Source organism: Argiope bruennichi, chromosome 10, assembly GCF_947563725.1.
Source record: "Argiope bruennichi chromosome 10, qqArgBrue1.1, whole genome shotgun sequence".
Classification (NCBI taxonomy): Eukaryota; Metazoa; Arthropoda; class Arachnida; order Araneae; family Araneidae; genus Argiope; species Argiope bruennichi.
The window spans coordinates 6,308,706-6,334,257 of NC_079160.1; the positions used below are offsets into that span (position 1 = coordinate 6,308,706).

Consider the following 25,552-nt stretch of genomic DNA (forward strand, 5'->3'; position numbering starts at 1 on the left):
ATGGGAAAGATGGTATTTTGAGAACATAAGCCATCAACTTCTTTCGAAAGGTTTTCAAACACTGATAACATACAAATGAACCAGAATATGAGCTTATGAAAAAATAATCTATACAAAATATACTGGCTATAACAAGAATTACAAAAGGGAGGAATTCCAAATTGTTAGTTGATGTATTTATTATCACCACTACAATTTCTATAACTTTCAACTATGCCAACTTTCATCAAGCATGAAAATAGAAAACCATATAACCAAGAATAAAAGCAAATTCGATTATCTTAAAATTGTATAAAGTTCTTCCAAATCCTTCAGTTTAATAGAATTAAAATCAAAACGTTAATTAGAAAAACCATTATACGAATGATAAGAAAATGAATTTTAAAAATTATATGCACCTTCAAATGATTGTGAAATATTGGATGCTAATTTTTTTTTTTCAGATTGTAATGCTGTGACTTACATGAATTGTAATTAACGTTAATCTACTTTTATTTGTGTAATTATTAATTCAGTATGAACCTGACAAGAAACAGTTGTGGTCAAATAGTTTTTAATTCTTTTGAAACAAATCTAATTCAACTTACACATTGACAAGGCTTTCAGCATGCCTTCATAGAAGATTATTAATCATCATAACTAGTCCAGCACAGGCAAATGATACTTGTTATACTTTCAGCATGTCTTCAAAAAGTGCGTGATTTAACAAATGATCGAATAGCGGGAGATGTTAGCAATATATTCAGCATGTCATCAAAGACGTGTTAAAATTACAGGGCATCCCACAAAGTATACAGGATCTAATATTTACAGATTCAGAGAGTAAGATTCGCAATTAGCAGATAGAATATTTACAGATTCGTTAATTAATAATTATTTCGTTAATTATGACTTAGGTGACTTTGCAAATTTGCGTACAGATACAAACTATACGTATTTGCAATACAGATAAAAATTTCATAAATCCATTCACTGATTTTAAAGTATATTAATTATAAGCAATGATTAATTTAATTAATTAACTTGGTAATTAAAATAAGACAATAGAGAAATTATAAAATGAAATTGTTTTTAATAGAAATAATTATTATGAATTAAAATATTATATTCGAAATTTATGAATTCGTATGTGTAATTTTTTAGAGGCCTCAAAAAACTTTAGCATTAGAGACCCCAACATGCTTCATCTACTCCAGATTACATGGAATTTAGATCATACATTGTACTTTCAGCTAAAAATTTAGGGGAGATTAATCGGATCTGTTTTTTTTTTTTATTTATTTATTTTTTTTTTTTTAGCAATGGCTATTTTTTGATATTGAAGAAAAATCCAGATATCCATGTATGATGTGTCTTCTTGTTAGAAAATTTATTTATCATAATCACTCTGATCAAGCAAAAACTTTCTCAAATAGATGAATATGAACGGGTTTAGTATTATCCTCGGTCGATTACTCCAAATGTTAAAAAGATATTCTACGTAAAAGGTTAAATGAAAAAATTAGAAGCAAATCCGAACTTCTTGTCCAAAATATTGTAACTGCCCAATTGTTTAAGCATAACTTCACCAATTTTTGTATTATTTTAAGAAATTACATTTTTATTATAGAAAACGATAAAGTGGGCACAATAAATGCATTGAATATCGGCACAGATTCCATGAATTTAGTAATCAGAAAAATGAACTGTATTATTTTGAAATATACTTTTAATATTTTTTTTTAAGATTTGCTAATATTAGTGATAAGTGTTAAACTGAAATAAAATTGATACCATTTAATAATAAAATATCATTTTAATAGCTGTTACTTCACATCAACAGCTATTAAAACTATTGAAGTAAAATGCAAACATTATAATTAATTTCTAATAAAAAATGCAGTTGAAAAAAACCCTTTTTTATTTTCTCTACTATTCAAAAAATAAGAATGTACAGGTGATTATCAAAATAATGGGAAAACCTTGAATAAAAGTAACATTTTTGAATGTGTTTCGTAAGCATTAAAATATAATAATTAGCGTTACATAACCATTAAAAAAAATTTCATTAAAATTTTTATTAATTACAAATTAAATAAGAGTTTGACTTTCTATCACCATAATTTCCGAAATCATTATAGCACAAACACCCTTAAATTAATTAAATTAAACACATATTTTCACTGATTAAACGATTATTTAATTAAACACATATTTTCATTGATTCGATTTATTATTTGCACATATTTTTTTTTTTTTTTAATTTTTACAGTTTATAAAAATATTTTTCTGCTTAATATTCAGCAATATTTTGTTTTTGCTCAGAAATTCAAACCGCTTTCATTGTTACATTAAATATTTTATAAGGGCCGGTATAGACCGGTTGGTAGCGCGTTGGATTCGCGTACCTTGGGTTACAAGTTCGAATCGTGCCAGCCGAAGACTCTCCGTGTGTGTGGTGGCTGGAACATGTATAAATCTGTCGTGGTCACAAAGTCCTCCATGTCGAGAGTAATACCACTGGGGGTATTGGATTAGGGGTGATCCTTCTCTGATTTAGGTCTAAATTACGATCTGTGGGTGAATGAATGAAATGCATGAAGGAAGTCCGCCCCATAAAAAGAGCCGTGACGTGTGTGCGGCTAAGTCGTACTCTTGGTCCTAGATCGCGCTACTGAAAAACAAGAGACGCACCCTTGGCTTAAAATCTCTGACTTTTAAAATCAGTGGGCTTGTCTATGGCAAGTTCCATTAGAAACAACAAATATTTTATCCCTTGATTTTCTTCCATTGTTGAAAACTAAAGGAAAAGGATTCTGTTTATATCTGTTTTGTTTGCAAAATAAATTTTAAAGCAGTGGGAGTGATCCCTAAAAGACTTTCTCGCGCAGTCCCTTATAAATTTATCATACCGGAGAACGCTTTGCATGGCAATAGTTATGAAATCTTATTTTACTTACAAAATTCATTATTTTCTGAAGTTCAGTTTGTTTTATCCCAAGTTTGTGTCATGTATGATTTAATTATTTTTGATTTGATTGTTCATGAACATTATGGATAGAGGAGATCCCATAGGAAGGAAACCAAACTATTAATATAATTATATATTTATACCTAAAGTGTGCTACAAATAATAATTTTCTTTCCTAGTATTCTGTCAATACTTATGAGATTTTCTACTACAGCTTTCGTTTGATAAACTGTGACATAACAGATCATTAATGGGCGCATCTTCTAATACCTTAATATTTTCCTTATCTGCTGAATGGCATCGAGTGAATAGCAGAGGAGGAAAGTTTTCTGTTTGTCCTTTCCGTAGAGTGGCATCGTTGAATTTCGATATTGCATCAAAGTTAAATAATATTAAATCCTGGACATGGCTCAAACCGGTAGCGGAGGTCCTCTTAGTTCTTTAGCATTATTACTCGGTGCCTCTGAGCCGGCACTTAGATTATTGTGTACAATCTTGCTTGGTAAGTGAAATAGAGCTTTTAATAACTTACTCTCTCACAAAACCGAATTCTTAAGTGTTACGTCGAGTTATCGTAGAACATCTAAGTCGTGCATGGTACTGCTAAAAAATCTATTTAATAGATTTATTGATTTCTGTGTTTAATTCCTCTGTAATAACATGGATTTTAAAATGTTTTGTGAAATTTTTATTAATTTAATTCTTTTAAATTTTATTTCTGCCGTATGCTGATTTTGAGATATCGCTAATTTCCGGGTAGCAGCGGATTAAAATATTTCAGAACTCAGTTGCGTCAGTTGTAATAACATGTCACGAGCATTTCATAAATCATTATAGATAATTTTTCCATTGCTGTTTTAAATAAAGTTTCAAAATGCTATATCTGTCTTAATATACATATTTTTTTTTATTTTAAAAATGTCTTACAATGCTATCTTCGAATTTCTGATTTTTAATTTTTTTTATATGTTATTTATTCTTGAACTTGTTTGCAGATAACATTTTGAAGAGGGAAAATAAATTGTTTTGAGAAATTTTATTTACACAAGGGGAAATGTTGATACGTTTTATATTTTAAAGTTAATGGTTGACATACAATTTATGTTTTGAAGCCTTAAGCACTTGTGTGGAGACATTTTGATTCTCTCATTTTTCTTTTGGTTAAAAAAAAAAAAAAATGTAGAGATTTTTCAAAATTTGCAGTTATTTTCTCCTACCTTCATGATGAGTACTACAGAAAGAAGGAATTGTTCACTTCTGAATGGGAAGTCGGGATCAGAATTTTCCTGTAAATGTAAAAATGTACTATTAGGTATGTTAGATAGAATGCAAATATGATCAGTGAAAGCAAAAAGAACTTGTGAGTATTCTCATGGATAGTGAAAATTATAGTTTAGATTAATAAAATTGTATTTATTTGCACATATACAAAAAAGAAATAGCTTGCTTTATATGTTAAGAGGAATTTTTTTTAATAGAAGATCATTGCGAAGCAACTATTTACTAATTTAATGTTAAAATGATCCCATATATGTACCAGTATTTTAAAGCATATTTGCTGAAGGATTAAGTGGCCTAATTCTGTGGAAAGTAATTATGCTAGTTGACAAAAATGTTTTATTGTATTGTTGAATTTCATTTGTTAATAGTTTTGTTGTTAAGCTTTTTTTAGAGGTACAATGAAAATTCAAGATCTTTTATATTATGTTTCTAAATATTTTCTTTATGTAATCTTAGGTTTTCATAGGATCACAGAAGAACTGAAGGATGGAATAAAATTTTTTATATCTTTAAAAATTATTTTCAACTGATAAACAAGATAGCAATTTATAAATTGGATATCTTGTGGAAACATGCCTTTAATTAGAACTTTATAATGCTTTTGATACTCTTCATAAATTTATGAAATTTTCCCAGATATGTTTGGGAATAAGATTTATCTTGTATGTCTAATTTATTTATTTAGGATTAGATTAACCTAGGTGATTCTGATCTAATATTTTGAGTCTTTGCTTTCTTAAAAAAAAACTAATGGCATAGAATTTAAATGCTGTGTAGTTTAATAAAAAAAATATTTTAAATGCTATAAAATATTTATTCTCATTAACCAGAAATATGTTAAGTTTTTAGCTCAGAAAATCTTTTTCAAAATACTTTATCTATGGCAAAAATATTTTAAAGATAATATAATGTGGTTCTTAATTCTTCACATTTCATAACCCATTATCTTTCTATTGATAATTATTTATTATTATTATTAGAGATGAAACTGAAATATGCTTATTTATTAATTCTTGACTCTTAAAATAAAAATCCCTCCTCACTCTTATATATATAATATTAGAGCTATAAGAATTTTTTGGAGGGTATTTAAAAAAATTGTTTTTCAATAATTATACTTGAAAATATATATTTACATGTAAATATCATGTTAATTTCCCAAATTATTTAACATTTATCCATAGATAAAAATCTATGGTATTTTTCTGAATTTTAAAAATGACCACAGTCACTCCCACACCAGTTACATGTTATAATTTTTGGAAAATATTGATTTCTAGATTACTTTCAAAATGTTACCCTTACAAAGTTTAAAATTGATTTTGAGATTATAATGCATACATTGAATAAGTTTTTACAGTAAAATAATCATGTTTCAAGTGTTATTTTATTACATAAACTTATCTATAGGAAACTCCAGAAAAGATAAAAGCATACAGTGGCTCCCAAAATTGAGTATACACTATACTCTTTCTTCTTTAATTTTATTCTTTTTGATATTAACATTCCTATTTATGGCTAATATTTATAAGAACGACAAAATATGCATTAACAAAAGTATTAGGCTAAAAAACAAAACGGAGGAATCAATAATTTTTTTATTACAGTAATTTTTATGTCAAAGTTGCAAATTCCAAAGTCACAAAATTGATTCCTTATAAAATATGAACCTTATAAAATATGCGACTTGACTACCATTATTTATTTTCAAATGAATAAGAAAAATAGTTTTGTTACTTTAATTGGCAGTCATTGATTTCCAAGTGAAAACAAACGTTTTGGTTATCATAATGAGCTCCAGAAATGAAACAAATGTTGAAATTCGGAAACTTGTTATTCAATTGTCTGAAGATGGTACATATCTATGAGAAATTGCAAGGGAAATTCAACGCAGTCACGGATGCGTTCAAAAAATTATCCAGAAGTATAAAATGTATGGACAAATTGCTAATAAACTTGGAAGAGGAAGAAAAGAAATCCTCAGTGCCACGACCAAGAGAAGAGTTATTTGAGAGGTAACAAACAATACTAAGGTGAGTGCTACAAAAATTGCTACATCTACTTCAAGAACAATTGGAAAGTGTGTTTCTGCAGAAACAATTCGAAGAGTAATCCAAAAAGCAAATTATAATGGTCGAGTAGCCAGTGCAAAACCATTCATTTCCAAAGTAAATCGGGAGAAAAAATTTCATTTGCTAAAAGTCCTATTTCAAAGCCCCCTGACTTCTGGAATCAAGTAATAATCAGTGACGAAAGTCAGTTCAATGTTTTTGGTAGTGATGGTCGATGTTATGTTTGGAGAAAGCCCAATTCTGAACTTCTTCCTAAAAACACCAATCCTTCTGTCAAGCATGGAGGTAGTTCACTTCTTGTATGGGGCTGTATGTCTGCAAAAGGAGTAGGAAATTTAGTTTTCATTGATGGAATGATGGACAAAATTAAATGTTTGGATATGTTGAAGAACAATTTAAAACAAAGTGTTCAGAATTTGGGTTTAGGGTCCAGTTTTCTGTTTCAACAAAATAATGACCCAAAACATACAGCTAAAATAGTTAAGTTATGGTTGTTGTATAATTATAAAATGCAATTGCACACCCCTCCTCAATCTCCAGATTTCAATGTGATTGAAAATTTGTGGGCGCAATTAGGAAAATCAGTTCAAAATCACGATATTATGGGCAAGGAACACTTAAAAAGAGTATTACAAGAAGAATGGTCGAAAATATCCGGCCAAACAACTCAAACTCTTGTCAACTCAATGTCACACCGTTTACAAGCTGTTCTAAATGCAAAAGGATATGCAACAAAATATTAATTTCTCTTTTTGTTGACAGATTTTACTAGATGTATACTCAATTTTGTGACTTTAGAATTTGCAACTTTGACATAAAAATTACAGTAATAAAAATATTGATTTCTCCGTTTTGTTTTTTAGCCTAATACTTTTTCTAATGTATATTTTGTCGTTCTTATAAATATTAGCCATAAATAGGAATGTTAAGTTCAAAAAGAATAAAATTAAAGAAGAAAGAGTATAGTGTATGGGTCATTTTCAAAATTCGGTGCCATTTGTTGTCCATGTGAAACACATTTTTTTTACAAGATGTTATAAAGTTTAAATGATTTTTCTTAGTACCATGCTTTTTAGCAGGCAATTTCCAGTGGAGAAACAATAAAATTAAAATAATTCATCTGATTTTTTATTTTTTTTTCTAATAAAGAAGTTGAGAGGAAACAAAAATTCAGCTGTCCAAATCATAAAACTCAAAATGTTTTTTGCTGCATTACTTTCCAAAAATTAAAATTTTTATTCTGACATATTTTTTTATTGTGAAATATACTTTTAATTATGTTATAAAGAAGGTTTTAATAACCTTTTAAGAAGAATAGATGATTTTTACCAATTAAATACAGCTGTCCAGACATTAAGTCATGTCTGTTACCATACAATATTTTCAACATTTTAAGCAACAAGATTGAAATTTTGAAATGACAACACTTGTATACCATTGAAACATGTTCTAAGAAAGAAATGCAAGCAGCCATCTTGAATGTTTGATGTTTGATTGAAGAAACTGAAGCCTTTTTGTGTAAAGTATTTTTATTGCATGTCATGTCTGTTACCTTAATATTTTGTATAAAATATATTTATTCATTAATTTATTCAACTGATTAATTTAGATTTTTAGGTTTTTAATTTTAATTAAAATTTATTTTCATGTTTTTATGGAATTATTTAGTTTCCTTAATTTTTGTACTTTGAAATGTCATGTCTGTTACTGGTCATGTCTGTTACTCTATATAGTAACAGACATGACAATCTTGGTAACAGACTTGACATGTTTCAAGATTTGAAATATGGTTCAATTTTTGGGTTTATTTTGTTTAAATTTTAGTTGATATTTTAGGAAGAATTTTTTAAGGGTGGGGGAGGGGGGGAATAAATGTAAGTTCTTACTTTTTAAAAGCGCATGTTTGTTTTTCATTTTTTCTCTTATCTTTGTTTTTTATTATCACATTGTATTTACTGAATTGATTAATGTTTGCAATGTTATCAAATCATTTGCTTTATTAAACTTTATTTCTGAAAATTACGTGTGCAAACATGCTACAGAAGTGCAGGCATTTCATTTCGGAGGATCGAGAAAGCAGGCAACTCTTCATACTGGCGTTTTATATCTAAGAAACCAGCATGAACCAATTTCGTTCTGCACAATTTCCGAATGTTACGACCATGGTCCTGCAGCAATTTGGGCTCACCTTCAGCCAATATTCAACGAGCTTAAGAGAATTTCCCCCGAAGTTGAAATTATCCACTTTTTTTTCTGATGGCCCTACCGCGCAATATCGGCAGAAGAAAAATTTCTTCCTTTTGAATGAGCATATAGCAAATAATGGTTATAAGTATGGATCATGATCTTTTTTTTAGGCTGGTCACAGCAAGGGTGCTGCTGATGGAATAGGGGAAGCCATTAAGAGAGCTGCTGACAAAATAGTTGCACAGGGGACAGATATACCTGATGAAAAAACTCTGTTTAATGTTTTAATAAATAAAACAAACATTCAGCTTCATTATATCTGTGAAACAGATGTAGAAATGTTTAAAAAAATAATTCCATCTGATATTCCGGTTTTAAAAGGAGCGATGAGCGTACATCAAATTTTTTCTTTTGGGAATGACTCAATGTTTTTTAGGGATTTAAGCTGTTTCTGCAGACAGAAAAATGTCTGTGACTGTTTTACAGTTAATGTATTTGCATTAAAAGAAAATGAACAAGAAAGCACAGCCATGACAATAAATAACGCAGAAAATAATTGTAAATCTTTTTCTTCTCCTTTATCCAACAATTTTCAACAAGATATTCAAGAAGGAAGCTTCGTACTTGTAAAATTGGAGGGTAAACGATCGATAAAATATTTCGTTTCAGAAATAATGGACATCCAGGACAACAATTTTACAGTTAAGTATTTTAAAAAAGTCAGGAATCATGCAAAGTTCTTTTGAGAGGATGATAAAGAATATAATATTGAAGCAGAGGATATTGTAATGAAACTTCCAAATCCAAATCTAACTGGATGCTCTTTTTGCCAATTATAATATTTGATGTGGATCTCTCCAAATATAATGTTGAATAAATAGCATTGTAACTCAAGAAAATACTAAAAAATAAAATGTGTACACATGTTCCAATTCTATATCTGTGAATTTCAAATAATATATACATATATATATTTTTTTTATAGTAAAAAGTTATGTACTAAAAGAGAAACACATTTTAGCTTAATTCTATCTTTCAAGCTTTACATCAAAATTTGGCTCCTGAATTTATGTCATGTCTGTTACTCAGTGTCACGTCTGTTACTTTGTGTCATGTCTGTTACCATTTCAAAATTTTCCTTAAAAAGTTTAAATTGACATAATATTGCTACAATTAGAGTTACATATTAATTGACTCTGCCTAGTATATATAAGAATGACAGACATTTTGTATTAATTGTTTTTTATAGTATTTTATATTAAAAAAATCCTTGTAAGAATTCTATATTAGTAACAGACATGACAAACAAAAGTATAAAAATACCATAAGAAATATTTTTTTATTCGAAAGTCTTTATTATATGGGTAAAATGACTCTATACTTATATTAAATATAGCTTTACATTATTGTACACTGAACTTAAATACTAAAATTACAAGAAAAATGTCCAGTAACAGACATGACAATTTTCATCATATCGGACCAAAAAAACATCAATTAAAAATATATAAAAGAAAAAAATGTATCAAAAATATTCAAGTAATATACAGAAATAATGTCTGTTTAATAATATTAAAAAAAATTTACTAATTAAAATTTTTTTTATTTTTGTCTTTTCAATTTCCAAATGGCACCGAATTTTGAAAATGACCCGTATACTCAATTTTGGGAGCCACTGTATATGATAAACTTGGTGATAAAACAAGACAGTATAGAGCTCCTAACAAAAGTTTAATATAAAGCTTTTAGAAAATCAAATTCATCACCATCACTAATTATAATGTACTTTAATTAATTGAGATGTTTAATGACTTTTTATAATTCTATTAGTTTTTTAAGAACCTTATAATTTGGAAGGAGTAAGGAAAAATTTCAGTTTTGTAAGTTAATAGTAATAATGAATAATTGAATAATTGAAAAAAGTGGGAGGGAGGCTATGCTTATATGTCTATGTTACTGTAACACTGGATCAATGCCTTCTTGAATTATGAGCCCTTGACATTTTTTCAGTCCTGTCTGCCTTTATATTGCTATCATCCTGTCATTGCTTAACTGTTTGTGTTTCTATCATTACTTAAACTATTTGTCTGTGGGTGTATTTTGTGTTACTAATTTGAAAAAGTGGCATCTAAAATGTTTATTTATTTTGCCCTTGTTTTAGATTGTATATAGGGATTGCAATACGGGACCAAAATTTCAATACCGGTATTCGGTATTTTTTAGATCTTAATACCAGTATTAGAAATTTTAGAAAAAGAAAGAAAACACAGGTGATTCTTTGTTTTATTTGCCAGTTTTATAAGAGAGTGTAAATATCACAAAAATAATATGTAACTTATAAATTATAACAGTATATAAAGAATCACAGAAAAGTAAAGGAACAACTTATTTATTTAATTCCCAAAAAAAGTGTAAATATCACTATTCAGTCTGTGGTACTATTACAAATTTTTGGAATGTCATCTTAAAAAACATGATGCATCAATTGTACTGTCATTAAGCCTGAAAAGTAATTTTGTGTAAAAATGACCAGCTGCCGAAAACGCTGTTTCGGCATATAGGCTAGTTGGTGATACTGTTAGCAATGCGCGATATACTTTTTCCAAGTATTTACCTCTAAACCCCTCATCTTCAAACAAATCGATTTCTCGTCGGATGGTTTTGGATATAGCTGATTTCTGTATTTTGGTTCGTTGAATTTTTTTTATTTATCGCTAATTCTAATTTTTGTTCGAGAGACAATTCCTTATCACTATCGACAGTAGTGACATCATAATCTTCGATAACTGAACCGAATTCTTCTGTATGTGGATAGGTTTGTGGGTAAAAAAATTGTAAGAAAATTTACTATAAATTTAATCAGATTTGAATTGATTATTTTCTGTTCTTCTTTTTCATTTTCATTTTTAAAATCATTATAATTATGTAAATACCATAAGACATTTTCTATTTCGGTATGCCTTTCTTCTGTGCAATTTTTCAATGTAATATATAATTCTTCAGATAGTGATGTGTGCTGTTCTTTCATGATTGCGACATGAAATTTATTGTTGCATTAGCTGTTAATAAATTAAAATCTCTCCGACAGACATAATGCCTCTATAGTCAGTTTTATTGGAAGAAGAGCTGATATAATTCTGGATATGAAGTCGAATTCACTCCTTGAAAAATTAATTTGCAGGTTTAAGTCGATTATTGCTTTTTGGATTGGATTTCTAAATTTCAAAAACCGTTCCATCATTAGGAGTAAACTGTTCCAACGTGTCTTAGAATCTATTATTAACATATATTCTGTTTTATTTTCAGTTAGTATATATTTTTGTAATACGGCATTTTTTGTAAGGGAAGGTTTAAATATCTTAACAATTTTTCGAACTTTATAAATTATAGGAAGCAATTCTTGATGGGTTAATATTTCATCCTCATTAGCAATATCAACTTCCACAATTACATTGTCAATATCACTCTCACTCTTACTCTCTTCAATGTCGAAATCCGAAGTTTCTATATCCACAATAATTGGATTCGCCTGTTCTTTATTTTTTTGGTATGATACATCTATTACTCCTTATTGAATTCCATGAGCATAGCACATTTGCTGATTTTCACCAATAAATTTTCCAACTTTTTTCATAACTGTTAATCCATTAGTCGTTATGGATACTATATCTTCTTTCAGGGATAATCCATGTTTCGCTAATTTAGATTTAAGCAATTAAGCCATTAATTAGCTAATTAATTTCGCCCGTTAGGTAGACATGAAAACAAAAACGTATAATATTTTGCCATGTTGGCGATCCCTGAGCATATAGTGGAGAGAATTTAAAACATTTCTAGTAAATACCGAAAAACCGGTATTTAAACTTGTGAATACCGGTATTACGAAATTGTAAAATGTCTCAAAATACCGGTATTCGGAATCCCGGTATACCGGTATTGCAATCCCTAATTGTATATATTGTCTTTTTTGCTTTCATTGTTGAGATAATGTATCTTATTTCTTGTATTCCATTGATCAGTTTATATATCTTCTATTTTACCTTTTTAGATTCTATTTATTAGACTATATCTTATATTGTATTTTTAGGCTATCCACTAGCGTTACTGCATCGCTACCTGTTATTTGGAAAATCTGCAACATTACAACATTTATTCTTTATTACATGTGGGTTGACCTTAGGAATTTTCAATTATGGTATGTATCATTTTTTTACATTTAAACTTTTTAATTCGCGATTTTTCTCTTATATTAAACTAGTCGCGTCAAATGATCAACTACTGCTTCATCAGGAATATTGATCATATTTGTTTTCAGTTAAATCATTTAGATATTGCATGACATGATTTCATTTAATTGTTTGACAATAAATTTTTGTTATTTTATTTTTTACGTAAAAGGTCTGACCCTGTGTATTGTGTTCACGAATTTTTTTTAAATGAGACAGATTCATAACATGGAAGTGCTGTGAAAAACATAAATATCGGGTTCATCTATCGTTTAAATTTTGTAATATTCTAACTGTTGTTTTTTTATTTCATGTAAATTCCACAAATATTAAGGAGATTCCTTCTTGTTTGTGATTACAAAGCAACATGATTATCAAAAATTTATAATTAAATGATTGATGAAACAATGGAAAAAGATTTAAAGTTCAGGGTAACAATGTAGTCTGTAGTTGAAAATTTAAATATATTTTTTTAAAAAAAAATTGCCAAAATTCAGCAAGATTTTGCACAACTATTTATTTCATTGCAAAGACATTTGTTAAAAATTTTGAAATGGTGCTAAATTAATTTTTATGCAAAGATATTTTCAGAAGTTATCACGAAACAATACTAAAACTCAGCTTAATTTTTTAAAAAAAAAAGCTTTGAGTTGCACAGTCTCGTCTTCGTCCTATAGGTGTCAAATTTGGTAGCAATAGGTCGAATGATCTGATCTGTAGAATGCCAACACACATGCACACACACGTTCATCTTTATTATTAATATATATTTTAAACTAACTAGTGATTTTTCTTTGTTAGAATTTTTTTTTTAATTTGCTAATAAGTTTAAAACTTAAAATAGTAGGAAAATTATTTTTTTAAGAATTTTTCCTTTGATTACTTAATAAGAGTTTATTAATGTTATTTTTTCATTTATTTTTTTTGTATTCATTTTATAAAATTCAAAATCTTGGGAATTTGTATTTTGAGTTAATCTTTGTGAATTTTAACTGTTTGTAAAATTTTTTACAGGTTTTGATATATTTCATTCTGTTTTTTGTGTGCTTGTTGTATATATTATTCTCATCACAATTGGTGGCACATTCAAGTCGGTTGTCATATCATTTTTTTTCCTTATGGTATGTATAAAAAATTATTTTAATAAGTATATATAAATTCCTGATTTCATTTTATATCAGAATTTCTTGCCCTTCTTACATTTTTAATGGTATGTATTTTTAAACATTCTTTGTTAACTTTGTTTCTATTTTTCATAAGTTTCTTTATTCATTATTTTTGCAACACATTGTCCATCTTCTTTCCATCTATATTAATTTCATTTATGAAATAAATAATTTTTTTGCATAAAAGTATTTAAAATTATAAAATTTAATATTTTATATTCTTTACTATTTTATTTAAACCTTATGATCCAAAATTTTAGCAGAAGTATTTGATAAATCTGACCTCTAATTCCCATTAAAAATATAAACCATTCCTTCTTTTGTTGCCTTATATCTGCTATATCTTTCTAAACCATCTAAGAAACCAGTGCCTGCAAGTTTTAAAAAATTGTAAGATATTTTAATTATTTTACAAAAGAAATATGAGATAATATATATTCTAAAGATATGCCTATGTTTAAATATGAATTTAATTAGTTATTTAAATCAACTGAAATATGAAATTAAAGTACAATTTTAAAAAAGCTCTTGGTTGGTTTAAAAAGAATTTTCTTAAATTGAAATTTGAAATGAAGTTGGAAAGCCTAAATTTATTTTTAACGTTGTTCTGAGAAATTTTATTCTTCATATTAAAACTTTGGCTTTTAAGAAATTGTATGTTTTTTAAACACACTTCAAAAACCATATTTCAGAATTTTATACTTTTCAGTCTGATGATCACATTTAATCTTTTTAAAGTTTAATATATTTACATTCGTTTCTAGAAGTGCTGGAATTTTTTAAAACTTTTTTTTTACTCTTGTGTGCTGTTAGTTACTGTACATTATTTAATATTTTCAGAATGTAATTATCAGTTAAGTGATAAATTTAATTAAACATGAGGACTAGCTTTCTGCTAGGTAACTCTTGAGAATCCCCTGACATCTGCCAAGCATGACAATCTTCCCAGGTTTGTTGTGAAACCATGTTCAATTCATTCATGAAATGAAGACACTGCATACTAGAACAGTAATTGTAAAATACAGGTGTGATTGATTAATGGCTTATAATGCCTTAATATACTCAGAATTGAATAAAGTATTTTGGAAGTCACGAAAACACTGAATGTAAAAATCGTCTTTAAAAAAATTGGGAAAATGTAAAGGAATTTGAAAAATAGAAAAAATACAGGAAATTTTAAGTTTCTTAGTCCTCTCCTCCCCTCCCCATCTAAAAATGACGATATCGAAAGATTGCAAGAATAAAAGATTGTAGTCATAGCTTCCAAAAACGAAAAATACCATTTGTGTTCGTGTAACGTGGAGACTCGCCCATTTTCTACTGTCTTTTATTTTTCTTTAAAGATCAATCTAGTTTTGATTTATGAGACAGTTGTGCTTTTTCTTTAAGATTCCTGAATTACAACTAATGAGCATGAGCAATAATTCTGTAAGGGCATTAAAAAATAGAATGCATTTCTCTGCTAAGATTAGCAATAACCATTGAAACAGCTTAGTGGTGTTTAGTCATCTGTACATGAGTTTGAGTGACTAGTTTATTATTTAAGAAACTGTAAAAATTATTCAAAGTAGATTATAGATATTTTTAAACAATGAGCTGCTCAAAATCTGTATTTAATTGGATGGATAAAAAAAACATTTTCACGAGTTTGCTGAATGGGTTCCAAAAATTTCACATAATCCATTTATTTTGTATTGTTGTCTTCGTAAGAAAATAAACCTAAGTAATATGGGTAAACAGGCACTATTTAATTATACCAACAAAAAGAAAAAGAAAAAAATATATATAAGACTGTGTGCCAGTTTAAAAAGAGTCATCATTAATGTTAAAATTAAAATCTAAAAGGAATACATGAAATACAGAAAACCCGTCAAATCCAAAAATGTCGAATTTAATATCCGAAAATAAACCGATGTCGAGCTTTTTAATTCAAGAACCATAATTTAAAGCTAAATTCTTATGGGCATTAAAACTTCTTGTGTCACATTCAATTTGGGAATTTGAGAAAAATTGATTTGATATTTTCATTATATTTTTATGAATAAGGCATAAAAATTCTACCTGTTAATAAATTTATAAATACATTTTTAGAAACATTTTACTCAATTTTTTCTTCTTAAATTATATGATTATCATTTTTTAAATAGGGATACTTAATATATGGATATTATATTACTGGAACAGATGAATATGATATAAAATGGAGCATGCCACAATGTGTTTTAACATTGAGATTAATTGGTATGGAACTTTTATTATTACTTTTATTCTGACTCAGTTTATAATTTATTTAAACTTTTCTATTAAATTTTTATTTAGTTTTGTTCCTTAATTATAATGTTTATTTTAATGAAAATGCATGTTGTCTAGGTCTTGCTTATGATGTTTTTGATGGTCAGAAACCTGAGGTGAGCACAAATATCTTGTAAATGTCCAACACATAAAAAAATTGATTTGATTTTAAATGGATGGATAAACTTATATGTTTGTGCATTTTCTTTAAATAGTTTTAATACTTTTTTTGAAATAAATATCTTCAATGATTGACAGAAACAAAAAAAAAATTTAAAAATATTAATGATAATGAATATAAGTTTAAATTGTATTCTTCTCGTAAATGATTATTATGAAAGGCTCTTAGTGATGAATGTTGGTATTTATGGAATGGATACAGTATTCAAGCTTTGGGCTCATTTGCAGCTTAACTATTGGAAGAGTGCCTTGATAATCCAGCTATTGTTACTTACTTTATTACTGCTGTTTATTAAACATTTAGTAAATTTTTTTTTTTTTTTTTTTTTTTTTTTTGCAATATTATTATTGGTAGCTATAAAAGTAACTGAAAATGTGATTTAGAAAATTTTTTTACAGTTTACAGAAAAATTTTGTTAAAATTTGAATTCAAATTTCTATTTTTCAATTTTTCTTTTTTTGTTTTACATTATTTCCTAGACTAGCAAGAACAAAAAATGTTCTTTCTTACACTGATTAATTATTGATTAATGTGCATTATAAAACTTGTTGATCTAACTTTTATTATTACTCTTATAGGAAAAACTATCCACTGAACAAAAGAAAACAGCTTTAAAAAAGTGCCCTTCATTGCTGGAAGTTGCTGGGCATACATACTTTTTTGGAGGATTCATGGTTGGACCTCAGGTATTTAATGCATCAAGTTTCAGTTTGACTTTTAACTGAATTTTGTCTCATTACTCATTTTCACCCTTTGTTTTAAAAATCTGTTTCCTTTTTTTATAAAATTGTATGTTTTCAAAATACGTATGTTTGAGCTTACAATTGGACATGAAAAGGAATATATTATATCCTGCTTAAATAAATTATTGAAATATCACATACAGCTCTACCCAATTGCCCTATTTGGTGTGTTCCACATTAATCCCTAAGATAGTATTAAGAACATGAAAGTTTGTTCCATTATCTCTTATATTTAATGAGTATATGGTGCATTATGACCATGTCTGGCCCTTTATCATGAAATCAAATCATTAACCCTCATGATCTCCTAACCTTTTGCTTACTGGTGGTACAACTGCTGTAGCAGAATTTTTTTTACATTTCCTTTTGGGCCAGTACAATTGTTGTACCAGTGACAAATTAGGATTTCTTTCCCCATGAGTTTACTTTCCAGCAATATTCAAGTTGACCCATAAAAACATTTTCCTATTGTGTCGCATCCCATAGGGTCAGGAGATTTCCACCAGCTAAAGTATAAAATTACTGATGACATTGATGAACCATGTTTTAGTGACTTTTTTTCTTAAACAATTTTATGATGCATGAAATGAGCAAGGTTAATTTCATTCATGAATTATACTAGATGGAATCGAAATACTTTTTTTTTACCTATTCAATAATATTGTGACACCACTTTTCCCCTTCCTTACTTTAATCTTGAATATCAAATGCTGACCTGTGTTGAAAATTCATGCAGGTTGAAGTTTTATGATGATGTTTTCAGAGAAAAGAAGTGGAAACCTTTCAGAAACAAAGCAATTTACTTTGCAACACAATATGGTCACAGCTATAATATTATGTTGAAAAGTAATAGTTTATATATAAATTACCAATTATATCAACTTATATATATGAATTAACATTCTAAGTAAACCATATGCAAATATGCAATTTTTCAATTCTCATCTGGAAAGATAAATAAGGTAGAAACTATACCTAAGTGTAAACAAAAATAATTGGTATGGCACCAAATATTAAATTTTAAACATTTGGCATGCACTTATGAGGACACATAACATACAAGAATAATATAACAAAATTTAATACAAGAACAACATCAAGCTCCAAACATCAACCCTCTCTTTGTGTCCTATCTCTCCCGCCGTTCAACTCCTCAACTCTGTTCCCTTCAGTTCATTTGCTGATTCTCATTTTCCACAGTGCCCTCACATATGTTATAGGAAATTTTATTATAAGAGTTAAATGTTGATCCTGAGTTCATTTAATAATAATAAATAAAAAAAAAGTTACATCAGTGGCATTAAGTTTGAAGTATTGAAAAGACTTGGAAATTCTTAAAATATTAAGGATTCCATATCTTTATCAAGAAAGTAATTTAAATCTTGACTGATTACGTCTTTGTAAACATGAAACAATTCAAGTTAAATAAAAGTTAGAATACTGTATTAATTTTTTGACTTGCTTTTAATGTGCTTAAGTTTTGAAACTTTTTATTCATTTGATTGTTAATGACAATACTCTATTTTAATATTTTGAGAATTCAGTTATCTCTTAATCAAATTGTTTTGATTCTGTACCAATGACTTCACCTGATCATGAATTAAAAAAAAAAATTCATTATTCAATGATGTTTAAGATATAAGAATGAATTATATATTAAAGATTAAGAAGTAAAAAAATGAATAATAACTTCCAATTTTAGAAATAAATTCTATTATATTAAAATAATTATTAGAAATAACCTCTCATTTTTATTACATTAAAATAGAAAGTACTATAACAACTGTTAAGTTAAATTTTAATTCTTAAAACAACTTTTAAAGCATTGTTTCAAAAATTGATATTTAAACATTTTCTCTAAAAAAAAAAAATAATAATTGTGCTTTCTTTGCAGTTTCCCATGAAACGATACATTGATTTTATTGAGGGGAGATTTCCTGGAAAAGATTTATCTGGAAAGCCATCCTGGTAATTTATTTAATTTGAAGTTATATTTCTTCTGTCAGTTTGCTTTTTTTTTTTAAATATGCTTTTTCTTATTTTAAAAATATTTATACTCATTTTTTTAAAGGAAAGGAATCACTGGGTTAAAAAATTTCTTTACGTTTTATTATTTTTTGGGGGTTGGGGATTGCTGAGTTGTTATCAAATATAGAGTGAATCAGAATTCACAAAGAAAACTTAAAAAAAAAAAAAAAATTAAAGAAAAAGTACATTAAAACAAACATTGAGTAGAAATATATAATTTGAAATATGGCTTATTTACTTTCATATATATAATATGAAAGTAAATATGGCATGGTTACCTTATCAACATTATTAGGTAGTAAAATATATATATATATATTATTTGCTGATTTTATTGAGATTAATTAAAATTACTCAGTCATTTGTATTTAGATCATATTGCTATCTGTGTTGCATCAAACCTTCTCCAGCCCTAAAAGGACTTTTAGAATATAGCTTTGTTCTGTCCTCAATTTCATGGCAGCTTTGCCTGTCATATGATGGTAGCCATTCTGGAATGCTTTAGTTCTGAGTTTTATAAGACTGTAAATGGAATGATTAAAAATAGTGAATTAATGGAGGAGAAAATTTACACTTTCCATCCCAACCATGTTGAATCTTATTTGCTATTGCATATATAAAAATAAAATACAAAATTTTTGGTCCCACTATACTTCAACATCAATATTGACATTTTCAGAAGTGATGTATCCATCTAAATGATTTGTTAATTACAAGAAATGTGGAGAGATTTATTATTCATCTTATAAAAGTTGGCTTAATTTTTGCTGCAGTTTCTCACTATTCACCTTGTAATAAGATATTTAATGGTATTTTTATTTTGAGTGAAATCTAAATCTTGTACCAAAGGATTCTGCCAAACTAGTCAATGTTTAGAAATTCAGGTTTTCTTGGAAGAAAGTGTTAATGGAACTTTCCTTTACTGTCACAATAGTATGAAATTGTGTGTTGTACAGTACAATTTTTCTACGGTATAGTAGTTTTTACACTAATGACTTGAATAGATGAACATGTTCATAGACAAACAACTTTGCTATAACACACATGCTCATTCAGACTTCTTCAGTCAACATTTTTCATCCTACTGAGATCTTCATACGATTAAAATTGTGTTACTATAAGATGAGCGTGCTTGAAATAATCCATGACACAGAATCACTTATTTTGTTACTTTTGTTCCATTTTAAAAAGAGTAACTACACATTGCATAGAAATTTAAAAAAAAAAATCCAATAAAAAAAGATATTTGCTGCTGGAATAATGCTGTTAGAGTCGCAGTGTTATTTTCATTTCACTTTGATTTGTACATATTGTTAGTCATAACAAAGAAAAAGTGCAGAATTTTGCATGTAAATACTTATCACATTTCATCGTTTCAACTAATTTCATAAATATTTCCCGAAAACTAAATTTCTATTAATGATTTTTTAAATTATTATATTTTATTATGGTCTCGCACACTTGAGGTCAAACAAATTGTTTCTTAAAAAAAAAAAAAAAAAAAAAAATTGTAAAAAATCAGTCTTGATTGAAGAATTGTAAAACCATGGGAAGCAAAGCCACTCTTCTACTTCTGATATTTATAGATCTCAAACTAGTACATTATCTTGCTGATTGTATTTAGGATCTATAAATACAATTGACGCATAATTCAAAATCTAAGTATGGATCAAATTGGATGACAGAGATAGAGATGATTTCACTCTTTGCTCTCATTGAAATATTTGCATTAAGAAAGATACCACCATTTTCTTATTAATGCAATTTACTAACCCTAAGCCATTTGGTGACTTGGTACCATCCATAAAAGGATCTGCCTCCTAGTGCAGCAAATACTTTTTTAAATTCTGAGTCTTAACTTTGATTGATTCATATAGGAATTGAATTGAAATACAAGAGCAATTCAGTGCTCCAAGTGTCATTAAAAGAATTTTCTTCTTGCTGGTTGATTGTAAAGATGAAAAAGTAAAACAAAACAACTTATAGCTGCTTTGAAGACTATGTAAATAATGGGACTTTTATTAATAAAATTTTTTAAGCATATAATTATGTAAAGGTGTTTCAAGCAATGTAAATCCTTCTTTTTTAGTTTATACATTTTTATTTGGTTTTATTGTTTTGTATACGCGAAGATGGGAATTTTTTTTATCGATTTTTCAATTACTTTTTTGGTGTGCTTGATTTTCAAATTCTGTAAATTTGTTTTTTTCTGGGAAATTGTTCATTATTAATATTTTTAGAATTTTAAATAAATCAAGTTTAATTAATTTTTTTTCATCATATATGAGTGACATTAATTGTTCCTAATGAAAATGCAATAAGCTAATATTTTCAAATTTTCATTATCTTTTAATTATAATCAAATCTTGATATTAATTGACATAGCATTTTGTAAATTTGATAAAAAATTAATTTTAAGATTAAAAAATATTTTTAGTAATCAATTATAAAATACATTAATGATTAAAATAAGAAGAATAATGATATAAAAAAATTATGCATGATTTATTAGTGTTGAAAAGTAAACAATTTTTTACCAAAACTATGGACATTAATTATAAAAGCATGAAATCCTGAAAACTATATTTTTTTTTTTTTTTTTTTTTTAAATTAGGCCACAATATTTAGAGGGTTGTTACAGTGCTAGGAAAATATAGGGAATTTTAAGCTTCTTCGCTCCTTTCTTTTTTTTTAATTAAGATGTCAGTCTCTTAAAATTGCAAAAAAAAAAAAAAAAAAAAAAAAAAAAATATTGTGGCCATAGTATCAAAATGGAAACAACAATGTAACCATGGAACTCTCCTATTTTCTACTTGCTCCTCTTATTTTCTTATTGATCAGTCTAATTTCAACTTTAGAGACAGTTGCTCTGATTTCATGACATTTTGAGATTGCAACTAATAGGACGCATGAGTCTGCTATAACTTTGTGAGAGAATAGAATGAATTTCTCTGGCAGAAATAGTGACAGTTTATTGAATGGCTTGTTTATTATTTGAGGTTGTGAGCTTATTCTGAGAAGATTACAAAATTGTTTTTAAACTATAAACTGCTCAAAGTCTGTATTTAATACAGATTGGATCAATAAAAATATGAGTCCTTTCTTTGCTGAATGGGTCAGAGAAGTTCCACAAAATCTGTTTGCTGCACACTACTTTTTTTGTAAAAATGTAATAAACTTAAGTAATATCGGAATTATTAGTCATGTCAAAAGAAGAAAACATATAAAAATATGTGTTAGTTTAAAAAAAGGCATAATTGATACTGGGCTTTGTATCGGAAAGGAAGACAAGAGATGATATGCCAAATTCGAAAACGTCAAATTTGATGCCCGTAAATGAGTCGATTTCAAACTTTTTAATTCAAGAGCGATAATTTAAAGTTGAACTTTTAGAGGCATTAGAACTTGTTGCATCTTGTTCATTCTGTAATGTATTCACTGAAATATCTGAATTTTTTTTACATGCAATCACTGATAGAGAAGCAGCCAAAAAATGTATTTTATGTTGTACAGAACTGTCATACAGCATTTGTTATGTTTCTGTTTTTCAACTATCTCTTAAAAAATTTGTAATGTGCTTTGACAAAGTTTTCAACCACATTTCACCAAAATACCAAATAGATCTTATGGTAAGATATTGGAGGAAACAACGAATAATCTCCAAGATATTGAAAATCAATACTTTTAAGTCTTTCATTGCTCAAGAATTGAGAATATTTCTAGTATGATCATGAATCTACTGAATAGGAAGTTGAATCTACTGAAAGATGTTTCTCTAAGAGCGATGTATAGAATATTTAAAGATAGTCCAGTTAGATTTGCTGATTTCCTGGAAGTTATTGGCTCTTCTGATTTTTCATTGAAGTTTTGTTCTTTTGTTTAGGTAGAAAATATAAGTGTTTGTGAAACTACACAAGGTTTTTAACATAAAAAAATATAAAGATTTTGATAAAACAATTTTTTTTGGTTTGTCATGAGTGATAAATTATAAATGCTTGTCAGGATAAAATGATTCTGATTAAAATTAGCATTTTTTTTTATTTTGCTAATATTCTTCAGTCAATTTTTTTAAAAATGGCATAGAAGCAATGATTACTTTCTTATATGAAAGTATTCATTTTTGTTTAAAAGTTAATGAAAAACATTGTCAAAAGAAGCATAATGAAAGAAACAAAAACATTAGACACTTATTTTTGCAGGAGATAATTATACTAAAAAAAATCTAAGGCTGAGAAAAAAAATATTGATATTAGAATAATGACTTGACCATTAGTGGACTTTTCATAAATGACCATGTATTACTTGATTACTAGTGCAGCTACTAAAACTGGAGGGGGGGGTAGCAGAGTGTTTTAGATTTGTGAAGAATGCTATAAAAAATATTTGAGTGCATGTCTAAAAATTTTCCTGTTCATAAAAACTGTGGAGTATTATTATTCCATTATAACTAGCACAATAGTGCTGTTTGCATAATTCCTCTTATATTTGATATGCATGCAAGAAAGACACAATTTTTTTCCCTCCCAGATTGGAATGTAACTTTAGGATATTATGATATAAATATTCATTAACAATTAATATATAATTGCAATAAAATTCTGAATTACTTACAATATTTTTATTAATTACCTATGATTTCATGAATTCAATATTATGTCATTGTCTTTTATTTAAAAATAATTTTTACTCTTTAGTGCATTAACTGATATTTGTTTATAAAGAATTTATTGACTTTTTACTTTATTAGTGTTGTTGCTGGCTTCAGACGCTTAGGTCTTGGATTTCTAGTTTTATCTTTATATCAAATTGGAAACATGGTCATTCCAGAAAAAACTTTACTCTCTGATGAGTTTATGGTAAGCATTTTAAATCTTTTAATGAAATTTTTGGGAGCTGGTATTTAAACTATATTTAAATAGCAATTTCAAATCAAATTTTAAAATTTGTTTTGCACTAAATTGTACTTTTATCATGATCTCTTTAGCTTCAAAATAACTAAGCTCTAATATGTTATATAACCTTGATGAAAATTGAAGCTGCAATTAATCTTGGTATTAAATATAATTTATTTCTATTAGAAATCCTATTTATGCTCCCAGCTGTACAAATAAATATTGGTAATTATCCATTAATTAATCATAGTATAGGTATCATTCCATTCTAGTACCAGTGTTAATTACTAAGAAAGCTATGCTAGGATTTGGCAGAATCTACCAAACAAAAAATCCAAATCTGCTTAAGCTCTATTAATGACGAAATCCATTTATAATATGTTAAATTGAAATTTAAACTATAAAATAAATGTTATGCAGCATACATATTTTATATACGAACAAACAAATATTAGAATCTGGAAGGACAAAAGTGATTAAATTTTATTAATTGTAATTATAAGCATTAATAAATATTCACATGTCTTAAATTGACATTCAGTTTAAAAGAATTTTTAAAATGAAACAATTATCTTTTTAAAAACAACAAGCATTTTACATCTTCAGCATGCAAATAGTTTTTAGAGCTGTAGTATTTTTATATGAAGATAGCATTTTCTTTATTCATGTTTCCATGACCAGGATATTATCTGAAAAATTCGCTGGATTATTTTGTTCTGGATGAGGCTTGTGATTAGAACCTAGTATTTTCTGTATCTTAAAACTATAATTTGTAACTTATTGAAATTGGATGAATGAATAAAGAATATTGGTATAAGATTTTTTTAATGAAAATAAAATGGAATTAAAATAATGAATAAGTTATATATAAATATTAATGTATAAATCATGTTTTAACACATTTTTCTTCATTCAGTTATTTTCTGTATTTATTTATTCAGTACAAATATTGCAAGAGATTTTAAAGTAACTTCCTGATGAGCTACAGACTTAAAAATTTTAACATAACTAATAGCTGGATGAAAATGCAAAATTATCTTCTTTCTTGTCTGTTCAGTACAAATTTTGCAATCAATTAACACAATCATGCAAGATTTGTAAAACAGAAAAAAAAAATTATTTAAATAAAGAAGTATCTATAATATACCACACTTTTAAAACTGAAAGTTTTTAAAATTTTAGTTCCGTTTTAAAGCACATTTTAAAATGGAATTAAAAATTTCTTAACCCATACAGATCGTCCTGAAAATTTGTGATTATGAATTCTTAAAATTCTGAATCACAAATTCTCAGGACTATCTGTATGGAGCTAGGAAAAATTGCTTTATACTTTTAATCTGTTTTAAAAGCATTATATATTTAAAAAAAATATTTTAGTTCTTTTTTTTCATGTATTGATTTATTGAAACACTAAGCTAAATCAAATTTATTTTTTTTATTTTTTCAGGATTATTCTCTATGGAAAAAACTTCTCATTATAGGAATATGGGGAAAAATTGTTCTGTATAAATATATGGCTTGTTGGTTGATATCA

The 25,552-nt window shown here is 27.3% G+C and overlaps 1 protein-coding gene across 1 annotated transcript in view; it reads left to right on the forward strand.

Annotated features, from left to right (window-relative positions):
* The first annotated feature begins 3,285 nt into the window (after positions 1-3,285).
* Positions 3,286-25,552, forward strand: part of LOC129987920 (lysophospholipid acyltransferase 5-like) — a 35,236-nt gene continuing 12,969 nt past the window's right edge. The window contains exons 1-9 of the mRNA XM_056095916.1: positions 3,286-3,452; positions 12,578-12,685; positions 13,731-13,837; positions 16,030-16,123; positions 16,253-16,290; positions 16,934-17,041; positions 18,993-19,066; positions 23,874-23,982; positions 25,466-25,552. Coding sequence (XP_055951891.1) covers positions 3,356-3,452; positions 12,578-12,685; positions 13,731-13,837; positions 16,030-16,123; positions 16,253-16,290; positions 16,934-17,041; positions 18,993-19,066; positions 23,874-23,982; positions 25,466-25,552 — 822 coding nt within the window. The 5' untranslated portion in view covers positions 3,286-3,355. The remainder of the gene's footprint in view (positions 3,453-12,577; positions 12,686-13,730; positions 13,838-16,029; positions 16,124-16,252; positions 16,291-16,933; positions 17,042-18,992; positions 19,067-23,873; positions 23,983-25,465) is intronic.